The sequence below is a fragment of the Ambystoma mexicanum genome, chromosome 2q, assembly GCF_040938575.1.
Source record: "Ambystoma mexicanum isolate Mex_15411 chromosome 2q, UKY_AmexF1_1, whole genome shotgun sequence".
Lineage (NCBI taxonomy): Eukaryota > Metazoa > Chordata > Amphibia > Caudata > Ambystomatidae > Ambystoma > Ambystoma mexicanum.
Window position 1 is genome coordinate 1,273,476,271 of NC_090924.1, and position 27,108 is coordinate 1,273,503,378.

Genomic DNA, 27,108 nt, shown 5'->3' on the forward strand with positions numbered 1-27,108 from the left:
TGAGGTATAGTTTGAATTTTGTTTAGAGTGAGACAAAGGAAGGGGTTTCTGATTTCTACAATAAGTGGGATTTGTGGGACAACAAGCCATCACGAACGTCTGTATTATAAGGTCTTCTCCAGGAGGAAGAGGAGAATACAGTGTCTCAACTGATGGAGTCAACACCCCCCTACCCCCCCCGACGGGCTGTCTCCTCACATGTGATCCTCCCTCATATATCCACCCCCAGAGTCAGGATCAGATAGCGACTGCCCTGCCCTGGCCACATTGGAGGAGGTCCCTGCCAGAGAATCAGTGATGACTCCACCAAATTCATCACAATATGCACCACTGTGTCTTTACCCAAAATCACTGTCATCATGTGTTGCTCTACAACCTTCTTGCTAATCTTTCTGCACTGTGAAATTATTTGCAAGATACAGAGAGCTGTTAATACTAATACTGGTACACAAAAAGAGATGTTCCTACCAGTAGTTAGTTCAACATCTATTTTATAATTTCTTTATACGAATTCAATTAGTCACATATTAGCATCGTGTTCAACAAACTTGAGATTATTAGATGAACTGTTATTTGTCTTTATTCAAGCAAGCATTTTTTATTAATTTGAGCATGATTCTCAATTATCATAGTGCAAAATTTCTACACACGATTATAACATAGTTCAACAAAGGCTTGCATAACAACAGTATTACAAACGTGCTAGGGAAAAAGGTAGTGTGAGTAACATAGTATTTACATCATTTAGAAAAACCACAGAGTAATGCAAAATAGCTGAAAGGTCACAAATTCATTTTGCGAGAAGTCCCGGGTCGACGCATAGTGACTGCGTTTTGGAGTGAATAAATTAACCGCCTTTGTCAGGACAGGGCTCCCTGGTGGACCAAAAGAGAATAAAAAATGTAATAAGTAAACTAAACAGTCCTTAGTGTATGGAAATAACACCTAATATAATAGAAAACTCCACAATTCGGTCACTATTCTAAAACTCAACAAATCTTTTTCACATCCAAAGAAATGGTCAATAGGTAGGGTCCTCCGTATGGGATCTTTAATACAATTTATACAATTCTTTCCTACTAGGCCATCTTTGGCAAAATGCAACCCAAATACAAAATACAGCATGGCAGACCAAGGAGTCGGTCCCCGCATCCTAAATGGCACAATGTAAGGAACAGGAGAATCAAGCAGAGAAAGAAGTGAAGTGACATACCTCTAGTAATGAGGAATGCTGTGTGGAAAATATACATATATGCTGACAGAGCAGTCTGGAAGGGTAGAGGAGTGAATCCCTCTAAGTGCTGACTGAATCTGTAAAGATGGGAATAAGAGAAATTATATGTTAAGGGGTGATCAGATATCTCTGTTTATTAAAGAGAAAGCAACATCTAGTCAGGCAAGTTTAGCCCGTTAAGCTTACCGGGGGCCAGTCAGAAAAAGGAACTGGCAGGAGTGGCATGCGCTCACGCTCAGGATGAAGAGCCCGACTGACTGGAGACAAACAATATATATACAGATAGACCCGAGAACATTTGTGATGTCATTGCGTCACGTGAGAAGAAACCTCAGCGTCATTGGTGCAGTAGTGGACTGTCTCGCAACATGCCAGTGTTCCAAATAATTTTTAAAATGTAGTATTAATTTTATGTTCTTTTAAACCCATGCCCAACAAGAATTGTTGGCACGGTACATTAGTAGGAGTTGGAAGTTACATCAAAACATCTTGTCATTACAATGATTATTGGTTTTCTAGTGAGGCATTCTCTCAGAGTGGCTCACAGGCAGACTGTACATCACGCTATAATGAGCAACAGTGTAATCAGTGATTTTGGCATAACAATCACTGGAAAGTCAACAGAGGAGGAGATACAGAAAGACCAACAAAAAATCACTTTCTACAATATGGTTATGTTGATGGTTACATAGTTGTCATTCACAAAGGGGTAATCATCTTCTCACATTCAGTTTATTTCAAGATGTTGTGCTCATTAAACACAGGCTGAGACTCCTTTTAACAGCAGCTGGTTAACTTGATCACAGGCTCTGTCAAGGGTCAGATCAACAATGTGGCATCAAGGGCACTCTCTTGATTTATTAACAAAACATTTTGGATCTGTGCTCCTAATGCGAAAGTGTAGCTCGAGCCTGATGTCCCTAGATAATAAATTAGAGAATCTGAGTCGTTTCATTTGCCAATTATAAAGTGTACTGCTTCCAAGAGTTGAGGCAGCCTTTTTTGGAGAAGGAGTGTTAGAAAGATAGGTACTCGTTCTGCAAAGATAGGATATGGTTTCCCCCAAAACCTAGCAAGGTACATGGGGCCTCATTGTGAGTTGAGCGGTATTCTGGTGGTAAATCTACCAGAATACCACCCAATGGAATTACCAGTACTGCCACTTGTTCTGGCAGAACTACCACCAGATTACAAGTGGCGGTGGCGGGGTTTATCCCCTTTTTTGAGAGTCCATTGGACTCTAAGGGGAGTTTTGGGCGGAATTACTGCTGCGGGAATTCTGCCGATTTTCAGTGGAACGTGGGAGGATTTACCTCCAGCTTGATGCTGGTGGCAAATCCCCCACTCCAGGGTTATACTATGGCGGTATGGGAAGAATGGCAGTAATTCTTTTACCACCAATTTTTCCCTGCACCGCCACACTTGTAATAATCTTTTAACATAGAGGTTGTCTTGTTGTTGCACGTATACTGTGACACACAGATAATGCAGCTTGGGGCAAAACAACAAATGCTGCATATGGTTAGTGTGGTCTTTTGAGGGGAGTTCTGGAGATAGGGGGATTTTCTTCATTTCCAAATAAATGAGTAATGCCCCTCAGTGAAGCAAATTACATGTTTCAAGAATGGAGGTTCAAAAACATTTGCAAGTGATGCACCTGTCATTCTTGTTGCCATTCACTAAGAGTTTATACCACTGATGGAAACAAAGGAGGCTGTAACATCGGGGTACACTCACAATTGGTTACAGTTAAGTTTGAAACAGAAACTGTTCATTCAGGCCATTGATGTGAGGGCCCATCCTGTAGATCCAACAGGATTCCCTTTGGAGTAATATCTGTTCAAAATTATTGTGGCACTTTACATAGTCTAAAACCCACCACTTGATGTCGTCAGGTGAGTGTCAAGCTAAGAACTGTTGGACCAAGGGTGCTGCAGTGACCGTACACCGGATACAGGGTCTGCGTTCTGACACTCGAATGTTGTCGTTTGGTCAACGTATCTTAAATGGCAGAGACATTCAATACAGTACATTACTTGTTTAGTCCTACAGTTAGTGAAGGCCAGCACTAAACCTTATAATTTGCACATGAAATGACTAAGAATCTCTCTATAATGTATTATCTCGGGACAGCAGACTCGAGCTACACTTTCGCACAGATCCAAAATGTTTTCTTAATACATCAAGAGAGTGCCCTTGATGCCATATTTTTGACCCTTGACAGAGCCTGTCGCATGTTACTATGACCAAGTTAACCCGCTGCTGTTAAAAAAAATCTCAGCCTGTGTTTAATGAGCACAACATCTTCGAAATAAACTGAATGTGAGAAAATGATTACCCATTTGTGAATGTCAACTGTGTAACCATATTTTGGAAGGTGATTGTTTGTTGGTTTTTCTGTATATCCACCTCTGTTGACATAGTTTGATTTCCAGCGATTGTTATGCCAAAATCACTGATTACACTGTTGCTCATTACAGCGCGACGCGCAGTCTGCCTGGGAGCTGCTCAGTGAGAATGCCTCACTCGAAAACCAACAATTATTATAATGACAAGATGTTTAGATGCAACTTCCAACGCCTAGTACTGCGCCCTGCCAACAAGTCTAGTTGGGCATGGGTTTAAAAGAACATAAAATGAATGTGGATTAAATGTAAAAAAATGATGTGGAACACGGGCAAAATGCAGGACAGCCCGCTACTACACCAAAGACACTGCAGCTTCTTCTCACGTGACGTGATGACATCATGAATGTCCTCGGGTCTATTTGTAAATATAGTGGAGATCTCCAAGCAGTCTGTCTGTGCCTCCAGAGACACACGCGCCTTCTGCACGTTCCATTTTCTGACTGGCCCCCGGTAAGGTTAACCAGCCAACCTTGCCTGACTAGATGTTGCTTTCTCTTTAAACAGAGATGAAGTATCTCATCGCCCCTTAGCACATAGTTTATCTTCTCCCCATCTTTACAGATTCAGTCACCACTTACAGAGGGATTTACTCATTTTCCAAGCGGCATTCCTCATTACTAGAGGTATGTCACTTCCCTTTTTCTCTGCTTGATTCTCCTGTTCCCTACATTGTGCCTTTAAGGATGCAGGGACCGACTCCTTGGTCTGCCATGCTGTATTTTGTATTTGGGTTGTATTTTGCAGAAGATGGCCTAGTTAAAGATCCGATGCTGAGGAGCCTACCTATTGTAGACCATTTCTTTGGATGTAAAAAAATAATTGGTGAGTTTTAGAATAATTGCCGAATTGTGGTTGCATATCTTTATATTAGGTATTATTTACGTACACTAGGTACTGTCTAGTTTACTTATTACATTTTTTATTCTCTATCTGTTCATCAGGGAGTCCTGTCTTGACAAAGGCGGTTAATTTATTCATGCCAAAATGCAGTCACTCTGCATCGACCCTGGAGTACTCTCAAAATTAATTTTGAAAACCTTTAGCTATTTCGTGTTACTCTTGTTTCTGTTTTTTTGAAATTATGCATATACTATGTAACTCGCACTATCTTTTTGCCCTAGCAGGTTTGTTATACTGTTGTTATGCAAGCCTTTGTTGAACCATGTTATAGTCTTGTGTGGAAATGATGCACTATGATAATTGAGTCATGTTCAAATTAATTTGAAAAATGCTTGATTGAATCAAGACAAATGACAATTCATCTAATAATCTCAATTTTCTTGAACAAGATGCTAATATCTGACGAATTGGAGGTATCGGGTAATATCCCCACATATATGGTCGCCGTATATAATATCGCCGGGAAAAGGTTGTGGCGATATTACATGGGTGACATATAAATAGGGACAGGGGCAGCAAAAAAAATGTTTTTTTTAAAAGTGTTTGGGGTTGCGGGGGTGTCCCCCGCATGTTCCATGCAATAATGGCCCCACAAAAAACGGCAATTTTTTGGCAATATTTTTGCATAGCAATATTTTTGAGGGGACATTATTACATGGAACCGAATTGGATTCATATAAAGAAATTACAAAATAGATTTTGAAATAACTACAGGTAGGAAGCTCTCTTTGGTTATATCAGGTAACTTCCACAGTTCCTATCATTGTAGGCGACACCCCTCCTGCACTCCTGATCTTGCAACTGCAGCTGCTGTTTTAGGGACCTTAAAATTACCTTTGGATTTTAACTATTGTTATACTATTGTGCCACTATCTCAGGTCCAGAGAACCCAGTGCCCAGGCGGTAATCCCGGCCTCGATGGCAGAACACTCTACCTTAAGCTTTAGTGAAGAACAAACACTAGATATTATCAATGCACAATCGAGGACGTGGCCTGAGCACAAGATGTGAAGACGTGCTGGGATTGAGCTCCCACCTAGATCCTACTGCAGAACCTTGAAATAATGGCAAAACTCAAGCAATGAAAGGATCAGCGAACGTTCACGGAGCGGAACCGATCCTACACATTGTGCGAAAAACACGAAGTAAATCGGAGCCTGCAACCCATCGAACCAAGCGACCGAAGCAGAGTCCCCGTAGCAGCCAAGATGGCGGACGGCACAGCGACCTGAAGCTGACGTCGCGGGGAGCTGCACGCGGCGAGCAATGTCCCGGAAGGGAACAAAACGTAGGCACTGCCTCAGCGGACCTGCCTGGAGCAGAGGGCGGCTCAACTCCACATCTCCTGGGCTTGTGGAGCGAGAGCTGGGGAGCGACTGAAGGAGAGGAGGATGCCCACCGGCTGCTGCAGATGCAGCCGAGAGCAGCTGGCGCTTACACGGGGCCACTGCAACGACATCCCAAGAACCAACGGCGCTGACAGAAGGAGGCGCTGGAAGACCGCAAGAGCCTAGGAGACCCAAGGCCGGAGGCCGGTCCGGAGCTGAACCAGACAAGAGGTGAGACCCCGGGGCCCGGACGGAGGCGCACGTGCCTCCAGGGCCGCTAATCCCTACCAGAAGTGCGGTGGGGGCAAGTAGCAGCTGGGAGACGAAGGGGCAGGAGCGCAGAACGCCCTTGGGCCACACTTTTTGAAAAACAGACCCTAACCTCTTGAAAAGGGAGCACTGCGGCCACAACACTAATTTCTCGGAGCAACTGCCACTGAATAAAGGGGTTCCCCCTCCCCCCATGGGACATCAGACTACTAGCTGGGCACACACCAAGATTGAATGGGGGGCCCACACGGTGAGGTGGCACCTGGGAAGTAGCAGCCCTGGGTAAGAGTACACACTGCCTAAAGCAGGTGCAACAGGGCACCACGCTGAGTCTACACACGGATACCTGGTAGACAACGACCGGCCGGCAGGCATTGCAAACCGGTCACCGATACAACCCTGCGCAGCCACCCACAGAGCACACAGCTACATTAAAGCAAGCCACAGATGGCGGGGCAAGCCAGGCTGAACCCCAAAATTAAGCACCTGCACTAAGTGGGAGCCCAGAACATTAACCAGCCCCAAACTGCACAGCAACCCGGCTAACCCAGAACCAAGCATCAGCAAGAGGGAGACACGTTGCATTAAGCGATACCACACCCCGAACCGGGTCAAGAAAAGTAACCAGTGGAGAGTACACCTCAAGGGCTCAACAGAACAGAGAGTCAGCCCCACCTATCCCAGAACAAACTGCCAGACAACACATTGAGCAGAAGCAGCAGACCATCCCCGGCTGGCCCTAGTGCGGGGTGGAGTACCTCCCAAAAACTAGCAAGCAACAAACAGCAGTGCCCAGGACCAAGAGAATACAGGAGGAAGTTCACAGAAGCACACATACGCGCAGAAACCCAGACTACAGGTGTTACAGCCCTGGCGGGTAGCCCTTAGCTGCCCCAGCCCATGACACACGGAAATGTCCTCCTCCAAGGGAAGATACAAAGCCAATATCATGGAATCCTTTGCTGCAGTCAGACCAAAAGAACAGAGATCAGAGACCAAAGAGCCTGCTCCAACCCAACAGCCTCCTGAGGGACAAACTAAAGACAAACAGATACTGGAGGCCATATCTGGGCTGCACTCCTTCATCGACACTAAAATAGAGGAGGTGAAATCGGATATGCAGCTAATGCGCCAAGACATACGCAACTTCACTGAACGATTAACAACTACAGAATTGGAGCAACGCGAAATGACCACAACACTAAAAGATGTACAGAACAGAGTGGTGGAACTGGAAAGACACAACAGGATACTGGAGGAAAGGGCCAAAGATGCAGAAGGTCGATCCGGATGCAATAATGTTCGCCTACTTGGTGTTCCTGAAGGACTGGAAGGCCCCAATCCCACGAACTTCATAGAAACCCTGCTACAACAAGAAATCGGTGTTGGCCGACGTTCACAGGGGTTTGCAGTTGAAAGAGCGCACAGGGCCCTCCAGAAAGAACGACCACCTGGCTCGTACCCACACCCGATCATAGCAAGAATCCTCAACTTCCAAGACCGGGAAGTCATACTACACTACTCACGTGAGGCGGGGGTAATAAATAGGGACAATGCCAAAATCACCATATACCCGACTATACCCGGCAGTTCAGAGAGCGAGAAACTCTTTTGTCCCAGTCAAAGCTAGGCTGCGTCAGCTGAGTCTCAAGTACATGTTATGTACCCGTCCAGACTCAAAGTCATATATAAAGGTCGAGCTATCTTCTTAGAAACACCAGCAGCAGCCAACATGTGGCTTGAGCACAACAACATGGCAGGCGGAGAGGAACAGGCCGCATGATTCACCTGTTGTCAAACGAAGAAACGTCCAGCTGAGAACAGATGGTTACTTAAAGGGGAAAACTAAGCCAATTTTCTCCTTGTCAGAAGACGGGGTACCTGTCACAACGTCACACACGAGCAGGATGGCTCTGGACCGCAAAAGGACTGGTGCCAACCTGTTGCTGCCTGCCCGAAATGTCCTGGAAAGGTCGAGATCTGGTGGGGGCCCCTGAGCGTTGCCCACATGGCGCAACTGCTGGCTACAGTTGGTTGAGTTTAAAAGGTTGTTGTTTGAAATGTTCCTCAGTCTTCGCTATAAAGGGTAGATGGGCACAGTGGGCACCGGAATGGATGATAGGGACATTACGACACAGGGATGGCGGCTGACATTCAGGTGTTGACATGGAATGTCATGGGGATGGGCTCTTACATGCGCAGAAACAGGATTAGATCCTACTTAAAGAGGAAGCAGTTCTCCATTGAACTCCTACAAGAAACACATCTCAATGCCGAGAACTCTGCAGGGCTTTTGCGCTCTGTACTCCCCAGGTGGAGTCAGTGTCTTACTTGGGAAGATCAATATTGGACCATTGCCTGCTCCTCATGGAGCGGAAAAAACGGGGGCCTAAACCACCTATACCTATGTGGCGAATGCCAACAGAGGTTCTAACAGATTGCGTTTTCAAAGAGGATCTTCGAGACAAAATAATAGAGTACCTAGATATCAACATGGGGAGTGTGAAGGGATGGGACACGATCTGGGAGGCACTGAAAGTGGTGGTTGCCAGTGCTGGGGGTATTAGGAAAACACAAGGGAGGGAACTAGAGGAGGGAGAGAGGTGAATTACACAGTGGGAAGCCATCACCCCGAGGACAAGAGAGGCAGAAGAGTAACTCTCCATAGTTCGAGGAGAATGCCAAAATGCTTGGGCCAGGTTGGCTAAGTTTGACTACGTGGCCAAAACCACCAGAGCACACGCGAAGGGCGGCAAACCAGGCAGACTCTTGGCGTGGCTGTGCAGGAGGGAGCACCCAAAACACCCAATTACCGAAATTAAAGATTCCACTGGCAAGATTCATACATCACAGTCGGATGTTAATGACACATTTAAGCAGTTCTATTCCCGGCTGTACAGCCACGCAACGATGACACTGCAAGGAGACATTCTAGATACACTTCATGAGATAGGCCTGCCAAGACTGAGCGATCCCCAACGGGCCACCCTAAACAGGGACCTGACTGTCAAGGACATAACTGAGGCAATCAAATCACTGCCCACGAGTAAGACCCCGGGCAGTGACGGACTGCCCCCCCCCCAGAGTTCTATAAAACATATGATGCAAACTTGGCCCCCACCCTCCTAGAAGTGTTCAAAGAGTCATACGAAAAAGGGATACTACCGAGAAGCATGAGGGAGATGCTGGTGGTGTTGATACCCAAACCAGGGCAACCAAGAGATGATTGCGGCTCATACCGACCACTGTCCACGCTGTATTATATTAAAATATTAATGACCATATTGGCCAAGAGGCTGGCAGGGGTGATGTAACGCTCACCTGATTCCCGTAGAGGCGCCGGTCTTGACTGGGCGTATACCGTATCTTCAAAGGTGATGTGTAACACACGGCTGGCTCTTTGGGCTGGACCTCTGTGCACTGTATGTCTGACTCGAAGGGTAAGATGTCTGCAGATAGAAAATATGGGATTAATGAACTGGGTTATTGAATGTCTCTCTCTTCTTCCCTTTCTCTTCTCCTGTAGAACCCCAAGGTTAACGCTCTCACCTTAGGTAAGTGAACGCCATGCTCTCCATCTGCCTCGGGGCAGGGTGCTGTAACCAGTTTCTTCACTGGATAAGGGGAGCAGGCCTCTTGACTTCAGAGGACTGCTGTCCGTCGTTTACTGCACGAACGGTAAGTTTCGAGTAATTCTAATGTCTTTAAAGTCTTTAGTAATGATGTCTCTTGTTTTGCAGGGTTCCGGCGATGGCGGATGACGGGCTGAAGTGAGTTGAAGATGGAGCCCGTGTGATGAATGGAAGCGCCTGGAAGCACGTAAGTAAGCGCTTGTTGCCTGCTTCACGATGCGCTCTAACTGTCTTTTTATTTTGCAGGTACAAGTTCGGAGCGGCTGCAGGGTGCCGGAATACCCACTGGGTTAGATGTGGAAAGGAGTAATGGCACGTGAGTATTAAAGTTCCCCAATGTCTTTAAACGCACCTTGTTTTGTCTTTCAGATGCGGGATGCAGCGCAGAAGGCCTCCGGAGCGTGCGAAGAGTTGGTAAGCTTTTGTCTTTCAGATGCCGGAATGCAGTGCGAAGACCTCCGGAGCGCACGAAGAGTAGGTAAGCCTTTGTCTTTCAGATGCCGGAATGCAGTGCGAAGACCTCCGGAGCGCACGAAGAGTAGGTAAGCCTTTGTCTTTCAGATGCCGGAATGCAGCGCGAGGCGTTGGTGACAGCCGATGGACCAGGTAAGTGAAGCGCTGTCACTGAAGACCGTAATGCTAACCTGTTCTTTCTTGTCTTTATAGGTGTTGCTGAAGACTGGATTCAGGATGGTAAGCCTTTTTCCTTAGGCCCAGGATCAGATGCAGAAGACACGATGAGCGTTCTGCTGCAGAGGATGCAGAATAACGCAAAGCAAGATTCATCCATCGGGTGTGGTTTAAATAGCCTCCTGTAGTGCTTAGGTGTCTCCTTCCACAGCCCGCCTAGGTAAGAAAAGAGTTCCTGCTTTCCAGAAGAGTTCCAGTGTTCTGAACCTAGGGAGTGGCTCCTGCCCCACCCAACAGGAAAAGTAGTTCCAAACAGAAGAGGATCAGAGGCTCAACTGGCAGGCAAGTAAGCAGCATGGTCTGCTGCAGGTAAGTCCACCCAAGCATTATGAGCCCGGCGCTTCCAGCGCTGGGACTGGGCATATTTATGAGCCTGGTGCCACTGGCGCCAGGACTGGGTCCAAAAGGTCCCAATTGGGACTGGTTGGCACTCGGAACCTGGGTTATGGATCTGCTTCCAAGGGAGTTGGGAAAACCCTGACCTTTTGGAAGCAGAGATCACGACAGTACCCCCCCTCAAGGCCCCTCCCAAACCGGGCTTCTCCGGGGGTTTTGGCTTGTCAGGAAATGTTCGGTGAAATCTTTTGATTAGGCGAGGAGCGTGGACATATTCAGCAGGTTCCCAGGATCTCTCTTGGGGGCCGTAGCCTTTCCAGTCAATTAGGTAAAATAGTTTAGATTTGGAGATCTTGGAGTCCAGAATGCTTTTGACTTCAAACTCGAGTTCTCCATCAACTAGGATGGGTTTTGGAGATTTAGTTAGTCGGGTTTGAGGTTGCACGGGTTTTAATAGAGAGACGTGGAAGACCGGATGTATCTTCATGTGCGGGGGCAAGTCCAACTTGACCGCTACTGGGTTTACTATGGTAGTGATGGAATAGGGACCAAGGTATCTTGGGTTGAATGTGCGTGGCCCTTTTAGAGGTAGATATTTGGTGGATAACCAGACTTGATCCCCTACTTGATATTGAGGGGCTTCCTTCCGATGTTGATCTGCTCCTTTCTTGTATTGTTCTTTAGCCCTTTGAAGGTGAGAAACAGCTTCCTTAAAGGCTTGGGTGATTGTAGAATGCAGGTAGTCTGCTGCTGGTGTTTCAAGATCTTGGAGGGGATCCAACTCCGAGGTTCGAGGGTGACTGCCGTATAAAAGAAAAAACAGGGTTTTCCCAGTTCCCGAATGGACAGAGTTATTGTAGGCATATTCGGCTATCCAAAGGATGTCTTTCCAAGATTTTTCAGTTTGTTGCAGCATGCAGCGTAAATACTGTTCCAGAGTTTGATTGGTCCTCTCGGTTTGTCCGTCGGTTTGAGGGTGGTGACTGGTCGATAGTCTCACATCAATTTGAGCCGACCGACAGCAACTTCGCCAAAAATGAGAAATAAATTGACTACCTCGATCCGAAATTAGAACCGAAGGAAAACCGTGCAGTCGGACGATGTTTTTCGAGAAATTCTCGGGCCAGAGTTGCTGCTGTTGGCAAGCCTTTGAGCGGAATGAAATGCGCCATCTTGGAGAATAAGTCCACGATTACTAGAATCGTATTATATCCGGAGCATGGAGGTAGATCGGTGATGAAGTCCATAGAAAGCGTATGCCAAGGGCGAGGTGGGATGTCCATAGGGCGTAAGAGGCCTGCTGGTCTTTCCTTTTGACTCTTGTTTTGGGCGCATACTCCACAGGACATTATAAAGTCTCTGATATCTTTTTTCCAAGACGGCCACCAGAAGTAGCGCTTGATCTTTTCTGAGGTCTTGGCCAGACCGGGATGTCCTTCCATTAAAGAATCGTGATAACAAGAGATTACTTTTTTCTGTAAATCTGTGCTGGGCAGGTATAATCGTTCTTGGAAATACAATAAGTTGTCCTTTACTGCAAAGTCCTTTCCCTGCAGATGCCGATTCTGTATGTCTGCTGGAGTTACAAGTTGCCTGGCTTTATCCTGAACTTCCTCTATGGATTGTGTGGCGATTACACCCAGAATTCTTTGTTCGGGAATGATTGGTACAGGTTTAGGGTTGATCAAGTGTTCTTCCACTCCCATCCGAGAAAGGGCATCAGCTTTACCGTTTTTTGTACCAGGTCGATAGGTAATTATGAAGTCAAACTCGGCAAAGAATAATGCCCAACGGAGTTGTCTAGAGGATTGGGCTTTTGCGGTTTTCAAATATTGCAGGTTTCGGTGATCCGTAATCACAGTAACGGTGTGTCGGGCCCCCAGCAGATAATGCCGCCAAGCCTTAAAGGCAGACTTGGTAGCCAGAAGTTCCTTGTCAGTAATCGTGTAATTGATTTCAGGAGGCGAGAATTTGCGGGACCAAAATGCCACGGGATGCAACTGATTGGTTACCGGGTCCTTTTGTGATAGAACTGTCCCCATGGCAAGGCTTGAAGCATCAGTTTCCACGATGTAGGGGAGTTCGGGGCAAGGGTGTTTTAAGATTGGTGCAGAGATAAATTTAGTCTTCAAATCCTGGAAAGCTTGTTCCGCCTCGGTAGACCATTCAAAACGTTTGTTTTTCTTTAACAAGGCAGTGATGGGCTGGACTATTCGAGAAAATTCGGGGATAAACCTGCGGTAAAAGTTAGCGAAGCCTAACATGCTTTGCACACCTTTTACGGAGGATGGTGATGGCCATTTGAGAACTGCGTCGACCTTCTTTGAATCCATACGCACTCCGCCAGGTAATAATATGAATCCCAAGAATTCAACTTCAGTCACGTTGAAAACACATTTTTCCAACTTAGCGAAAAATTTGTGTTGACGCAATCTTTCGAGGACCATCTTCACGTGTTTCCGATGTTCAGATTCCGATGAAGAATAAACGAGGATGTCGTCAATGTAAACAACAACACACACATCTATGAGCTCTCTGAGGACATCGTTCATAAAATATTGAAAGGCGGCCGGGGCATTGCAAAGTCCGAAGGGCATGACCTGATATTCAAATAGCCCATATTTGGTGCAGAAGGCCGTCTTCCATTCATCGCCCTCTTTTACTCGTACCAAGTGGTAGGGTCCTCTAAGATCCAGCTTTGTATATATGCATGCTTTTCTGACTTGGTCCAGGAGTTCAGGGATCAAAGGTAACGGATATCTATTCTTGACGGTGATCTGGTTCAGGGAGCGATAATCTATACAAGTTCTAAGGTCTCCTTCCTTTTTTGGAACGAAGAACAAAGCTGAAGAAGCAGGGGACTTGGAAGGACGAATAAACCCATTTGCCAGGTATTGATCCAGGTATTGTCGAAGGTGAAGGTTCTCAGGCTCGGTGAGGGCATACATTCTACTACATGGAGGAGTAGATCCAGGTATCAGGTCTATCTGGCAGTCATAAGACCTATGAGGAGGTAGAGAGTTAGCCTGGTCCTTCCGGAAAACATCTTGGTATTCTAGGTATTCGGGAGGTAACTGGGGAGTTTCTGAAGAAATTGCTGCCAGTGCAACACCAGGTGGAGGGTGACAAGTAGAGACACATTCTGGAAACTGGACCGTTCTTGCTCACCAATCGATCAGAGGATTGTGTTTCTCTAACCAAGGTATTCCTAGAATAATCTGAAACTGAGGAGCCTTGATCACATCGAACACGATCTTCTCATGGTGTCCATCTTGACTTACTAGCGTCACTTCTTGAGTGGTATGCGTTACTGGTCCGGAGGCTATCTCCGTTCCATCCACCGTAGTAATGACGTCCTTTACAGCCTTGGGACAAAGAGTTAGATTCATCCTCAAAACCATTTCATGATCCACATAATTGCCTATGGCACCGCTGTCGACGTAAGCTTCAATTGCATGTAATCGATCCGGATTATCAGGGCTAATGAGGACCATAGGTATCACGAAATGCGAGGTCACGGAACTGGTTTTCACGCTCGGCAAGAGGACCTCTATTCTTGTCGGGCGAGGTCGTTTCCCTGCTCAGAGTTTGTAACTTTGGAAACTGCAGCTCCTACTGCCTTCTTGGCAGGTTTCACCGGACAGTCTCGAAGTAAGTGCCCTGAGTTTCCGCAATAGAGGCATAATTGCAACTGTTTTCTCCTTTCCCGCTCCTTTTGTGTTAGAGGACCTTTCAGGCCCCCTATTTGCATGGGTTCCCCGGAGTCTACTCCTTTGGAAGGAGTTGGCGGTTTGGAAAATACTCGAGCATCAAATTTGGAACGATCGGCCTTCCTGTTCTGCAGTCTGTGATCTATTTGAACGACTAAGTCTATATAGTCCGAACAATCTTGTGGGGGATTCACTACTTGGGCTAACACATCTTTGAGCTCTCCACGTAGACCTCTATAAAACAGCGTAATCCTTTTGTCCTCAGGCCATTGAGTTTCCACTATCAGTCTGTTGAAAGACGCAATATAAGCCAAAAGGTCTTGATTACCTTGTCGCAACGAAAGAAGCTCATTGTCCAAGGCCTGCCCCTGTGAATGTCTTGCGAACAGTTTTTCCATACTGAGCTGAAAAGCTTGAAAATCATGGAGGACCGGATCATCTTGATTTACTAGAGGGATCGACCAGTCTGCCGCATTGCCACTAAGGTACGAAAGCACGAAAGCTACTTTAGCTAGATCATTTGGAAATGCTGCTGGCCGGCATAAGAAATGCAACCGGCACTGATTGATAAAAACTGCAAACCTCTTTGGGTCACCAGAAAATCCTTCGGGCGGAGCCAGAGGTACATTCCCAGGTAGGTTGATCTGCACTGGATTCATAGAGGATGTAGAAGGAAGATTTCCCCCAGATGCGGGCAACGGGGTCTGTCCGGCTTGTGACTGTAGCAATTGTCTAGCGAGATCATCTGTTCGCTCCTTGGAAATAATCAGTCCCCTTCTTAGAGCGTTCGTTTCCTGACGGGCTGCATGCACTTCTGCCTTTAGTTCCCCAAGTAACTGGGCTAGCTGGTCGGTATCCGAGGTTTCCATAGCGCCTTGACGGGAGTTTTGCGGTAGGCTTTGCGTTCTGTAACGCTCACCTGATTCCCGTAGAGGCGCCGGTCTTGACTGGGCGTATACCGTATCTTCAAAGGTGATGTGTAACACACGGCTGGCTCTTTGGGCTGGACCTCTGTGCACTGTATGTCTGACTCGAAGGGTAAGATGTCTGCAGATAGAAAATATGGGATTAATGAACTGGGTTATTGAATGTCTCTCTCTTCTTCCCTTTCTCTTCTCCTGTAGAACCCCAAGGTTAACGCTCTCACCTTAGGTAAGTGAACGCCGTGCTCTCCATCTGCCTCGAGGCAGGGTGCTGTAACCAGTTTCTTCACTGGATAAGGGGAGCAGGCCTCTTGACTTCAGAGGACTGCTGTCCGTCGTTTACTGCATGAACGGTAAGTTTCGAGTAATTCTAATGTCTTTAAAGTCTTTAGTAATGATGTCTCTTGTTTTGCAGGGTTCCGGCGATGGCGGATGACGGGCTGAAGTGAGTTGAAGATGGAGCCCGTGTGATGAATGGAAGCGCCTGGAAGCACGTAAGTAAGCGCTTGTTGCCTGCTTCACGATGCGCTCTAACTGTCTTTTTATTTTGCAGGTACAAGTTCGGAGCGGCTGCAGGGTGCCGGAATACCCACTGGGTTAGATGTGGAAAGGAGTAATGGCACGTGAGTATTAAAGTTCCCCAATGTCTTTAAACGCACCTTGTTTTGTCTTTCAGATACGGGATGCAGCGCCGAAGGCCTCCGGAGCGTGCAAAGAGTTGGTAAGCTTTTGTCTTTCAGATGCCGGAATGCAGTGCGAAGACCTCCGGAGCGCACGAAGAGTAGGTAAGCCTTTGTCTTTCAGATGCCGGAATGCAGTGCGAAGACCTCCGGAGCGCACGAAGAGTAGGTAAGCCTTTGTCTTTCAGATGCCGGAATGCAGCGAGAGGCGTTGGTGACAGCCGATGGACCAGGTAAGTGAAGCGCTGTCACTGAAGACCGTAATGCTAACCTGTTCTTTCTTGTCTTTATAGGTGTTGCTGAAGACTGGATTCAGGATGGTAAGCCTTTTTCCTTAGGCCCAGGATCAGATGCAGAAGACACGATGAGCATTCTGCTGCAGAGGATGCAGAATAACGCCAAGCAAGATTCATCCATCGGGTGTGGTTTAAATAGCCTCCTGTAGTGCTTAGGTGTCTCCTTCCACAGCCACGCCTAGGTAAGAAAAGAGTTCCTGCTTTCCAGAAGAGTTCCAGTGTTCTGAACCTAGGGAGTGGCTCCTGCCCCACCCAACAGGAAAAGTAGTTCCAAACAGAAGAGGATCAGAGGCTCAACTGGCAGGCAAGTAAGCAGCATGGTCTGCTGCAGGTAAGTCCACCCAAGCATTATGAGCCCGGCGCTTCCAGCGCTGGGACTGGGCATATTTATGAGCCTGGTGCCACTGGCGCCAGGACTGGGTCCAAAAGGTCCCAATTGGGACTGGTTGGCACTCGGAACCTGGGTTATGGATCTGCTTCCAAGGGAGTTGGGAAAACCCTGACCTTTTGGAAGCAGAGATCATGACAGGTGATAGCGACACTAGTGCATGAGGATCAGAATGGGTTCATACCAGGTCAGAATACATCAGCAAACCTACGTAGACTACAACACATAGTGGCACAAACAAAGGAATCGCACGAATCATATGCGGTCGTATCCCTAGACACCATAAAGGCGTTTGACTCTATATACTGGGAATGGTTGCGGGCAATTCGGGCTGAGAGAACACTTCATGCGATGGAGACAAATTTTATATAAGTCACCAGTGGCTTGAGTAAAGACTAGGAGGACAGTGTCAGGGCTGTGGGCAATCCAGAGAGGCACCAGGCAGGGCTGCCCACTATCCCCAATGCTTTATATCTTGGGCCTAGAACCATTCGCCATATACATGAGGAGACAGTTCTTCGATACAGGCATCATAGTATGGGGAGAATATCACATTGTCTCTTTGTACGCAGATGACGTACTGTTGTACCTGAGGGACCCCCACCTTAACATACCAACAATACTGGAGGTGCTACAAAACTTTGCCTGGGTGTCGGGGATCGCCTTTAGTAAGGAGAAGTCGAGTGTATTCCCGCTAGCAAGGCTGGCTGGCTGGGTGCGATGAAGCAGAACTCCCAGATGTGGGAATCCAAAGGAAGCCATGCACGTTTAGATACCTAGGGGTTAACATTTGGCATACACCTGAACAGATGCACGGGGGTAACACCTTGGTTGCGGTGCAGGGGCTAAAGAAATCAACAAAGTTCTGGTCCAGGTTGCCACTGTCTGTAATGGGGAGGGCTGCGGTAGTCAAAATGATAATACTGCCAAGGTTCTTATATTTTTTCCACAACGTACGTTACCTTATCCCGACCTCCTTCTTCCGACTACTTGAAAAGCTATTGAGAGAATTATTATGGGGCAACACTAGACACAAATTGTCTCTCAGTACACTAATGCTACTGTATAAAGCGGGCGGAATCCAACTGCCAGACCTGGAGAGATACTTTCTGGTGGCCCAGCTGAGCCACGTGACCAAGTGGCTGGCAGACGAAACTACCCCGGAAACTAGATTGCTTAGACGGCTGGTAGCACCAGCGAACTTGAAGGAAGCCCCATGCGTCCCGGTGGAGTGTTTGGGGAAGACCCCGATGATAGTAGTATTGGGTAGGAAAATTTGGGACAGGACTCTGAAATTGTTAGGAGGGGTATACCCCTATTCTCCGGACGTCCCAATCGCAGCTGGGGTGTGCAGGACGAAGGCAGACCTGGGCCAGGTGAGAAAATGGGAGGGGCACAGCATTTGCACCTGGGGAGACACATAAGAGGACAGGGCCTTCAGAGACTTTTGTGTCCATGGTGGAGAAAGAAGGCCTACCCAAAGGCCAATTCCTGTAGTATAGTAGTGTCAGAAAGGGGGCTAGAGCAAAATGGAACGTGTCGCCAGAAGAACCAGAGCTGGACCCATTGCTGACACTACTGTATAATCTGGGGGACGGATGGAAACCAGTGTCCAGGCTCTATGCTCACTTAGCGGATAAGCCCAACCACAAAAGTGGTGCACTAAAGCAGAGATGGGAGGCAGACCTGAGGGGTAATATTATGGAAAAGGAATGGGAGAGAATCCTAGTATACCCCCGAGAAGTGTCAAGAAATGTCCGGTTCAGACTAATCCAATTACAGATCCTATACAGGAAGTACATGACACCAGACAGGATAGCCAAATTCAACAAGACCACAGACCTCCTGTGCCCCTGGTGTAACGCAGAAGGAGCTGGAATGCTGCATATGTTCTGGGGGTGCCTGAAGACACAGAATTTCTGGTCCAAAATAGAACAAACCTGCAGAAGAGTGGGGGTGGTGAGGTACGATTGGTCTCCGAAGGAGTGCCTCTTGGACGCCTACCCAAGGATAAGCAAAGTGAGACATGTAATGAAACTCATGGACATGGTGTGCGTGCTAGCTAAAAGAACCATAGCTATGGCATAGAAATCTACGAGGGGCCCGCAGTTTGACAAGTGGCACAGGGAATTGGAGCATTGGACAGGGGTGGAAACCATGGTCTGGGGAGAGGGAGTGGCTAAAGCGGGTGGAGAAGCTATCCCTGCATTTGAGCACTGGAAGGCCCTAATCTGGGACATGTTCCACCCATCGGACGACAAATCCCTGTGAAGAGTCCCCCGGCTCATTGATAATGTAGTAGTTCTTTGATAATGCTTTCCTCCCAATAGCCAGGCAACTGAGCCTGGCAGTGCTGGTCAGTACACTGCCCAAAGTTTCCGGGGCCTAGACTGTTAAGCAAGCGGTGCTGGGAGCCCTAACAGGAGTGCCCTGCAAGCGACGACTGGTTATTGTGTTTTGTTTGTTTGAGTTATTGTTAATTTAAATGTTTACGTACATATGGACCAATGTTGCTAAGTGATTATTGAACTGATAATGTACAATATAAATGCCAATAAAAACAGTTTTAATTAAAATTAAAATGATCAATGAACAATCTCTTTTCAACTCCACGGGCAACGACCAGTATATTTCCTCCCAAAGAAACAGTGAAGACATTATAAAACTCCAAAAAAGTGCTTCTGTACAGAGCTCTATGCCCACTTCTTGTGGGAATATTTAAAAGCAAACATTATTCCTGCACGTCTTATTGTCAGGAATGAGCCATGCCTCTTCGTAGAGGACGCTGAATATAGAACTAACTTTAGTTACATTGCCAGTAAGTGAAATAGAGACCCGATGGCCCTCACTATTACTACTGCACAGAGAATTGGAAGTGAAATACAATATGAATTAGACAAGGAAGAGAGGAAGTTCCTTGACAAAACAGCCATGACTAGTGTTCGAGAAAAACCAGAAGAAATAAACAAATTAAAGAGTTTCAAACATCCACAGTAAACAAAACAAAAAACACACAAAGGATATTAGATAATTTAAAACTGAAAGCAAATATCCCTACCTAGCTCCAGATTACCGTGAAACACACAACACTAATAACAAAGAGATCTAAGCAACAAAACATCCCCCGACGTAGACTGTGGGTTACTTTGTCTGACACATCTACAAGTGACTCCTCAGGGGATGATCCTGAAGGGAGGCATAATCAGTCATATAGAGGAGGTAGGCCTTTTTAGGCAGAGGTGATGGGAGAGGGAGAAGCAGACCTTTCAACCCTCCAGTCTACCCCTTTTTACCACCAAGTACTATTACCAGGGACCTCCACCCCCTCAACGATTCCGCAGGAGGAACTTCTGCAGATAGAGGCTGCAGAGAAAGGAATTTTAAATATATTTAACATGATGCGCTCTATCAAGCAAATATCCTTACTAACCAAAGGCCTTTCCTTTATACCCACTTGCCTGTCTCATTGGTACAAAATTGAAATGAAAATAGGCAATTTCTGTGCAAGGTCAGATTAAAGACCTACTTCTGTGACATTGATGAACCAGAGATAATAGATGCCCAGAGATAAGTTGCCCAAAATCCACCTTCACTCCTCTGGAACACCAGATTCCCAAGGAATTAGTCACGTTTGAAAAATGTGTTCTACATGATCTGAGCAAGCTACATACAAACAATAGCTCATTTATATATAACCTTTGCAACACTGATAGAAGTGCCCTAATAACATTAAATAACAACCATGTTGTGGTAGTAAAACCAGCCTAAATGGGACGGGGGATAGTGGTGATGACGTCTGCACCATCTGAAAACATGAACTATAGTGCCATCAAAAAAGATGCCTCTAAAGACATACAGAGGTTCATTAAAGAATCCACCACTCTTGCCCTGCAGAGAGATTGGCTCACTAATAGAGAATTTGACTTTCTAAACCTCTCCACTCCACTGCTGAGATTCAAAACGATTACGCTCTCCCTAAAATGCACAAAAGTATAGACAGTCCACCAGGTAGACCAATTGTCTTGGGTTGTGGATCAGTGCTCGAACCCTTCATTACTTGTATATTTTATCTCATTGTTGAAATGTAATCAAATGTTTGTGAAAATAACAGGATTCTTGTGCTACCAAATACTACTACCATTGCTGTAGCATGAGACCTGTGATAGCTCTGGCATTCTTTTTACAGAGTATACAGCCCCGCTGCTCCACTAATACCTTGCTCGTCCCACCATCTGCCCCCCCCCACACCTTCCTTTTACTCCCTTGTCGGGTGGGGTATACGGACATAATGCCACCACCCGTTATTTCGGAATAAAGATGCAGACGTGTGACATCATCTATCAAAAGAACTGCCGCACAGAAGGTATATTGTTGTTCATAAGCAGCGGGGAGGTCGAAACATTTAAGAAGATCAAGTGAGTGTAGCTATGGAGGGAAAAGAGTTCTGAAGACCTGACGAAAAGTGAATGGGTGTTGAGAAAATAAAAGAGAAATAGACTACTGACGCAGTAAAGAGAATGTAATTGTACCAGGGATATGGAATTGTGCTAAAAATGTTCACAAATATTTTATTGGACAGAAACAATGTATAAAATGATAAAGCAGTTAAGAACAAAATGTCCGCTTCAGTTGACATTTGTCTTACAAATGTCAACTGAGAACCCAAAGAAAAAAAGCTACAAAACCATTATATTAAAAAAAGACAGTCACAAGGGGGCACGGATCTTGACAATCTTGACTACTCGCCAACACCCCCATTCTCTTGGACGCCTACTTGCAGCTACAGGGAAGAGAAATGGATCACCATTTGTTCAATCTGGGCCCCCCACTAATGTGAGTGGTGCTAGTGACATGAAATAATGCAAACCTCGTTTGCACTTAATTTTTGATTTTGGGAAGAGCGTGTTCTAGAAATTACTAGATTCCATTAGACAGCTCCAGTGCACCAGCAGACAGCCTGGCAGGGCTCAGGGACAGTGCAAGATGCGGCATATACCGCTCATCCTGCTGCTGCCTGGACCCAGGGTTCCTGAATGAGTGTATCCAGCACCAGCTGCCTTTGCGGCACATTTAACAGGGTGAATCCCAGAGGCTCCACCGGCAATGGTAGATGGACTATGTGCCGATGGCAGAAACCTCCCTCTCGCCCTAAATAAGATGTGCCTTTTGCAGTACATTCAAGGGGGAAAAGTCAGAGGACAAAGGAATTGCCAAAATGGAGTGGAAGTGGGCTTGGGGCAAAGACACAGTGGGACTAGGACAAAGGCAGAACAGAAGTAGCGGTACTCATCCAGATGGGATGTCCAGTTAGATGGAAGGCTGCTAGAATATATGACCACAATGAATAAAATAGGGAGCAGATTCCCCCATCTATAAAGGCAATATTCATGTTAGTTCGGTGGTAGACATACCTGCTCCTGCAATAACAGCATCTGTTGTCTCATATCTTCCTCTTTCTTCCTTAGCTTTTCGTTCTCTGCCTTAATTCTCTGTCGGTCCTTGTGTTCTGTATGATAATCGGCTTCATACATTTCTGTCTGTTGGGTAAAAATATCAACAAAAATCTTTACTTGGGTGACAACCCCACCGAAGGAGCAAATACACATCTGCCAGACGGAGAGTGAATTTGTACATTTCAGGCGATCCAATGCTTGCACTTGCTCAGTTATAACATACTCCCTTTATGTCCTTAACAGCATATCTTAGAAATAGAGGACCTTCTTTGAAACATTTGACTCTAATGGCCTTGATGCTTTACCATGAACTACCATGATGACGGAGGAAACCCCGCTGTCAACAGCAAAGAGAATTGTGGCAGCCATAATGTCTTGTGGATTAAATCTAAAATAACAAAGGGCTATACAAAATAGCTGCTTTCACACCTAGATTTTAAGAACTTCATTGTGTTCAAGTGTCCTTTCAAAAGTGCTCAAATCTTCTGTCTTCCTACTGGTATATAGCAGCGTCATTCATAAAGCTCTTGCCGGGGTGCTTTGGCATCAGTGGTCATAAAGGCGGCTTCTGTCCTGGAAATGGAGCTGATATATATGGGATAAGGTACCCCCTACCGTACGAAATAGGGATATTGCAAGTCACTGAGGAGTTTGGTGACCAAATAGAGGAACGAGGTTGAAGCCAGAGTTTCTCTATAAGGTCACCATAGTCTGAGGTGGCTTCCAATAGCCTTTTTAGGTAAACACGGGATAAAACATTTCTTCTAATACACGGCAAGACGCTCTCATCCACTTTAATACCTGGCCTCCTGCTTAATGTAATGTAAGGGATCTTCCATTTGCTGGTACATATAATCAATGTACAATCTGCTTGGATTCTAAAAACCTAATATGTAGCTTCTAATGAGATGTAAAAGAATATTGTGAGGTGCATGGTATTAACTGCTGTTTACAGTTGCCAAGTTTACAATTGTACAATTGTATGAATCGGGGCATGGTGTTGCAATAAAGGTGCTGATTCAGCACCAGACAGAGGGGCGCACCTATCAATTGCGGGATTAAGGGGATGGGCTGGATCACCCCAAAGGCGGGGGATGCAAGGGGGGTCACAGGAAGTTGTAGCCAGCCCCAGGGACCCAGCATGGAAACAAGGGGGGAGGGGGTGTGGCGGTCTGCATGATATGGACACAGGAACATGCTGAGTAAAAGTGAGGGAACAAAGGTAAGTGTACTCCATGGGGGCGCTGCAGGTGGTCCCTCACAGTAGGTTAGCTTTGAACACACTGCCCTCACGCAGTGGCCAACATAGGGAGGAAGCTGAACTCAGGATGCTGGTCTCCAGCAGGACGTGGTTGATGGGAACAGCACCGGGTGATACAGTCAAAGACGGCGAGCCAGTCCCACGGTTATTCGCAGCAGCCGGGATCTGGGGAGGTACTTGCATAACACCGAGGGTGGTTTCAAATTACCACTTGGCCCGAGGGTATGGGAACCAGGATGGCGGATGGAGAGGCGCTCCAAGAAGAACAAATCATATGGTAAGTTTTGGTGTCCCTGGAAAGTAACAAGCCCACAGAGTGTCCACAAATGTGTTTCTCATCAAGCAGGTGCCGGGTGAATTTCTTCCTTCCCACTAGTCCAGGGTGTCTTATGTTTCTTCCTTGCTGGTGCTGGCCGCCAATGGCAGATGAATACAGATCTGGAAGTAGGCACAATTATGTTATTACTAATTGCAAACTAATTGCGGGGTGGAGCGGGAAGAAATGTGGCACCATAATGGAATGAGATGAGCCCGGAGAGGGCAGGTCTAGTTTGTTCCAATCATATTCAACTAACATATGTCTAGCTATAGAGGCATGGCGTAGTCTAACCACTCAGTTTCATGAGAACGAAAAAGATGTGAAGTTTGAAATGCAACTGTCAACTGTCCACACATTGTATTAACAGTATAAAAGTACTGTCTGCTGTGAACCAGTTTGTCAGCTCTCATCAACCAGTTCTGTTCCACTGTGCCATTTGATTTGTGCTTGTCCAGCTGTAATAAACATTAGTATCCAGCGAGAGTCCAGCAGAATGCAACACGCATTCTGATTGGCTCTCGCCAGGTCGTTACCTGGCCGAGAATCCCTTGATTCTCGGCCGGGATTCCAGCCGCCTAGTCCTCGGCGGGCGACGTGGCAGCCCCTCAGCCAATGAGGAGGCTCAAAGCTGGGCCATCCCCGCTTCGAGCCTCTCCACGGCTGAGAGGCTACCTTCACCCCCCGCTGGGGACTCGGGTAAGGTTTTTTAATTGTTTTTTTTCCCCTTTCCCCCCCATCTTCCCTCCTCCCTGCCCTCCTAACCACACTTACCTTACCTTCTTGCTCCTTCGTCTCCGGTGGGGGACGATGGCAGCCTCCAGTCATGTGGAAACTCGGAGTAGGGATGGCCCCGCTTCGAGCCTCCTCATTGGCTGAGGGGCTGCTCCTCTGGGAACAGTTGTTCCCAGCGCGTCCGCTCCCGATGGCCGCCATGGAAAGGGAAAACGGACTCAGTTTTCCCTTTCCCGGCAGCCATTTTCTTGGTAGTTTTTGTTTTTTCTGTCCCGAAACGCCAGAGCGTTTCGGGACAGAAACAAAATGCTTTTTGTGCCCCGGTCACGCAGATATTGCGGGACGGGGTACTAATAGCAATATGCCCCTCGCAGCGGGGGCATTACTGACTCAGGTAATGCCCCCACCGCTCAGGGCATATTGCTTGAGTGTTACCTCTTGCCTGATGTATGCTCTTTTTTGAACTACTACTAGTAACTTATTGATTGTGATCTCTAGTGGACCCCTAGTACATGTTTTTGCCATCATCATCTGTGGATTATAGTTGTCTGGTGTTGGGGAGCTGTGGTTGTAGTCGGCATAAAGGATCTTGTGGGTGTGTTGTTGGCGCTTGATCTGGCGCTGTGTTTTGCTAATCTGTTATTGGTTGTGGTGCAACATGTTGGTTGCTTTGTCTTCCTACATCATTTTATGATGGATCATCATCTTGATTTGTCGCATGTCTTGATTTCTGCCCACTGTTGGTGGTTTTGTTTGTTCCTAGTGGGTCCACTGTTGGAATAATCTGTACATGCTATGGTGGGGCAGTGCCATACCAGCGGTCCGTTTGCTATGCTGGTCCCATGGCATTTCCCTGGGTGGTTGTTATGGGCATTCTTCTTGGGTTACACCATTTCATTTTATTGCTGGTGGTTTTTCCAGTTTGTGTGGGCTTTTAGCAAAGTATTAGGACATGGCATGTGCAGTGGTGGTTCCAAATCTTGTGGTACAGAGGGAACTTGTTTGCGCCTTTACACACTTTGGGATTTTGGTATACGATTTTTACTCAACCCAAAACGATTTTTAGAAATTGTGGGACAGACTTGCTTTGCATCTGTGCCTCAATTTCTAAAAATCGTTTTGGGTTGGGTGTATTTGTACATCTGTGCACCAGAGGGATGCACAGATGTACAAATACACCCAACCCAAAACGATGTTTAGAAATTGAGGCACCAGAGGCAGTTACAGGCCACGGCCCGGTTTATTTATTTGTTAAATGTTTTTCAGGTCCGTGGACCTGATTAATTTATTTATTTATGCAATGTTGGTCAGACCCAACAGTGCAGAAATAAATAAATTAATCGGGTCCACGGACCCGACAAACATCGAAAATTGTTTTTATTTTGCTCAACAAGTTTTGTGGCATTTAAAAGCAGAACTTGGGGCACTGCTTGTAGATATGTTTTCACATTCTGTGGCTGAATTGTTGTTTCGTGTTTAACAGTGCACAGCACTCGGACAACACACTTTATTTAGTCACAGCAGGATTGTACTTATATCTTTGGGCAATCGTGTATTTAAGTACTGTTCAAGATCACAACTATTAACGTTATGATATGAAACAAAGGAAGGTTTTATTAACCATTTAAGGCATATATTTTAAATTGAATTAAATTGTAAGCAATGGTTGCCAAACCAATTCACACAAAGGATGTTTGCAAAATGCAGCCCTGTGAATGAGAAATATTCACTATATGCCAAAAAGAGGCCCTTGTGTTTTGACTCGAGCCCAAAGTCTTTAGATGTATGTACGTTTTGACTGACTGGTGAACTTGGAGGCCGCCCATACACTGGCATCTATCTGGTCCAGGAGTCATAGCACACGTTCCTCAATGCCGCACGACTTTGGATTTGTAGAATATTGAAGAGGGCTTTAGTTATAGAAGAGTTCCTGATTGTTGCAAGCCAGAGATGCCAACCGCATGAGAGCTGGTAACGAACCTGTGAGCTTGCATGTGATAGGTTGGAAGCATAAATGGGATATTATGGGAGCCCCTGGGAGGCTCAAAATCGATATTTAAGAAGCCATTATTTGAATGGGTTTCAGAATGATCTTGGACCATTAAAAGGCGACATTGTACCAAGAACCGAGCTGTCCGGCACCTTTATTTCCAGACCGGCTCCCAATGAGGGCCTTTAATTCCATATTTGATCAAATGGAGGCACTTGCTGAGACCCGGTCTCCTAACCTTGATGTTTGATGAGGTTGAGTGGCAGAATCCATGCCAGCAATCTGATTGGCCAGGAAGCAATCCTACTGTTCGATGGCAGCAGAGGACAGACAGACAGGGGAGATCCTTGTGTTGGCATCAAATGCCTCCTCCATTACAGCTATAGGGATATTTCCATGAGAACAGAAGGGTGTCGGGAGGTTGGCATCCTGAATTACCTAAATCAAAGCAACAGAACTGGAGGACACCCCCACAAAGGTCAACAACAGGAAGATAAAGATGCTAGATGAACTTAATCTGTGTAATCCAGCCAGGGCCAATTCAGGAAAGTTTATTGC

The 27,108-nt window shown here is 46.4% G+C and overlaps 1 protein-coding gene across 2 annotated transcripts in view; it reads right to left on the bottom strand.

Annotated features, from left to right (window-relative positions):
• LOC138570088 (TNFAIP3-interacting protein 1-like) overlaps positions 1–27,108 on the bottom strand; it is a 199,774-nt gene that overhangs the window by 19,674 nt on the left and 152,992 nt on the right. For both annotated transcript variants that reach the window (XM_069648682.1, XM_069648681.1), the window contains one exon: positions 22,207–22,332. In XM_069648682.1, the coding sequence (XP_069504783.1) occupies positions 22,207–22,332 (126 nt within the window). The remainder of the gene's footprint in view (positions 1–22,206; positions 22,333–27,108) is intronic.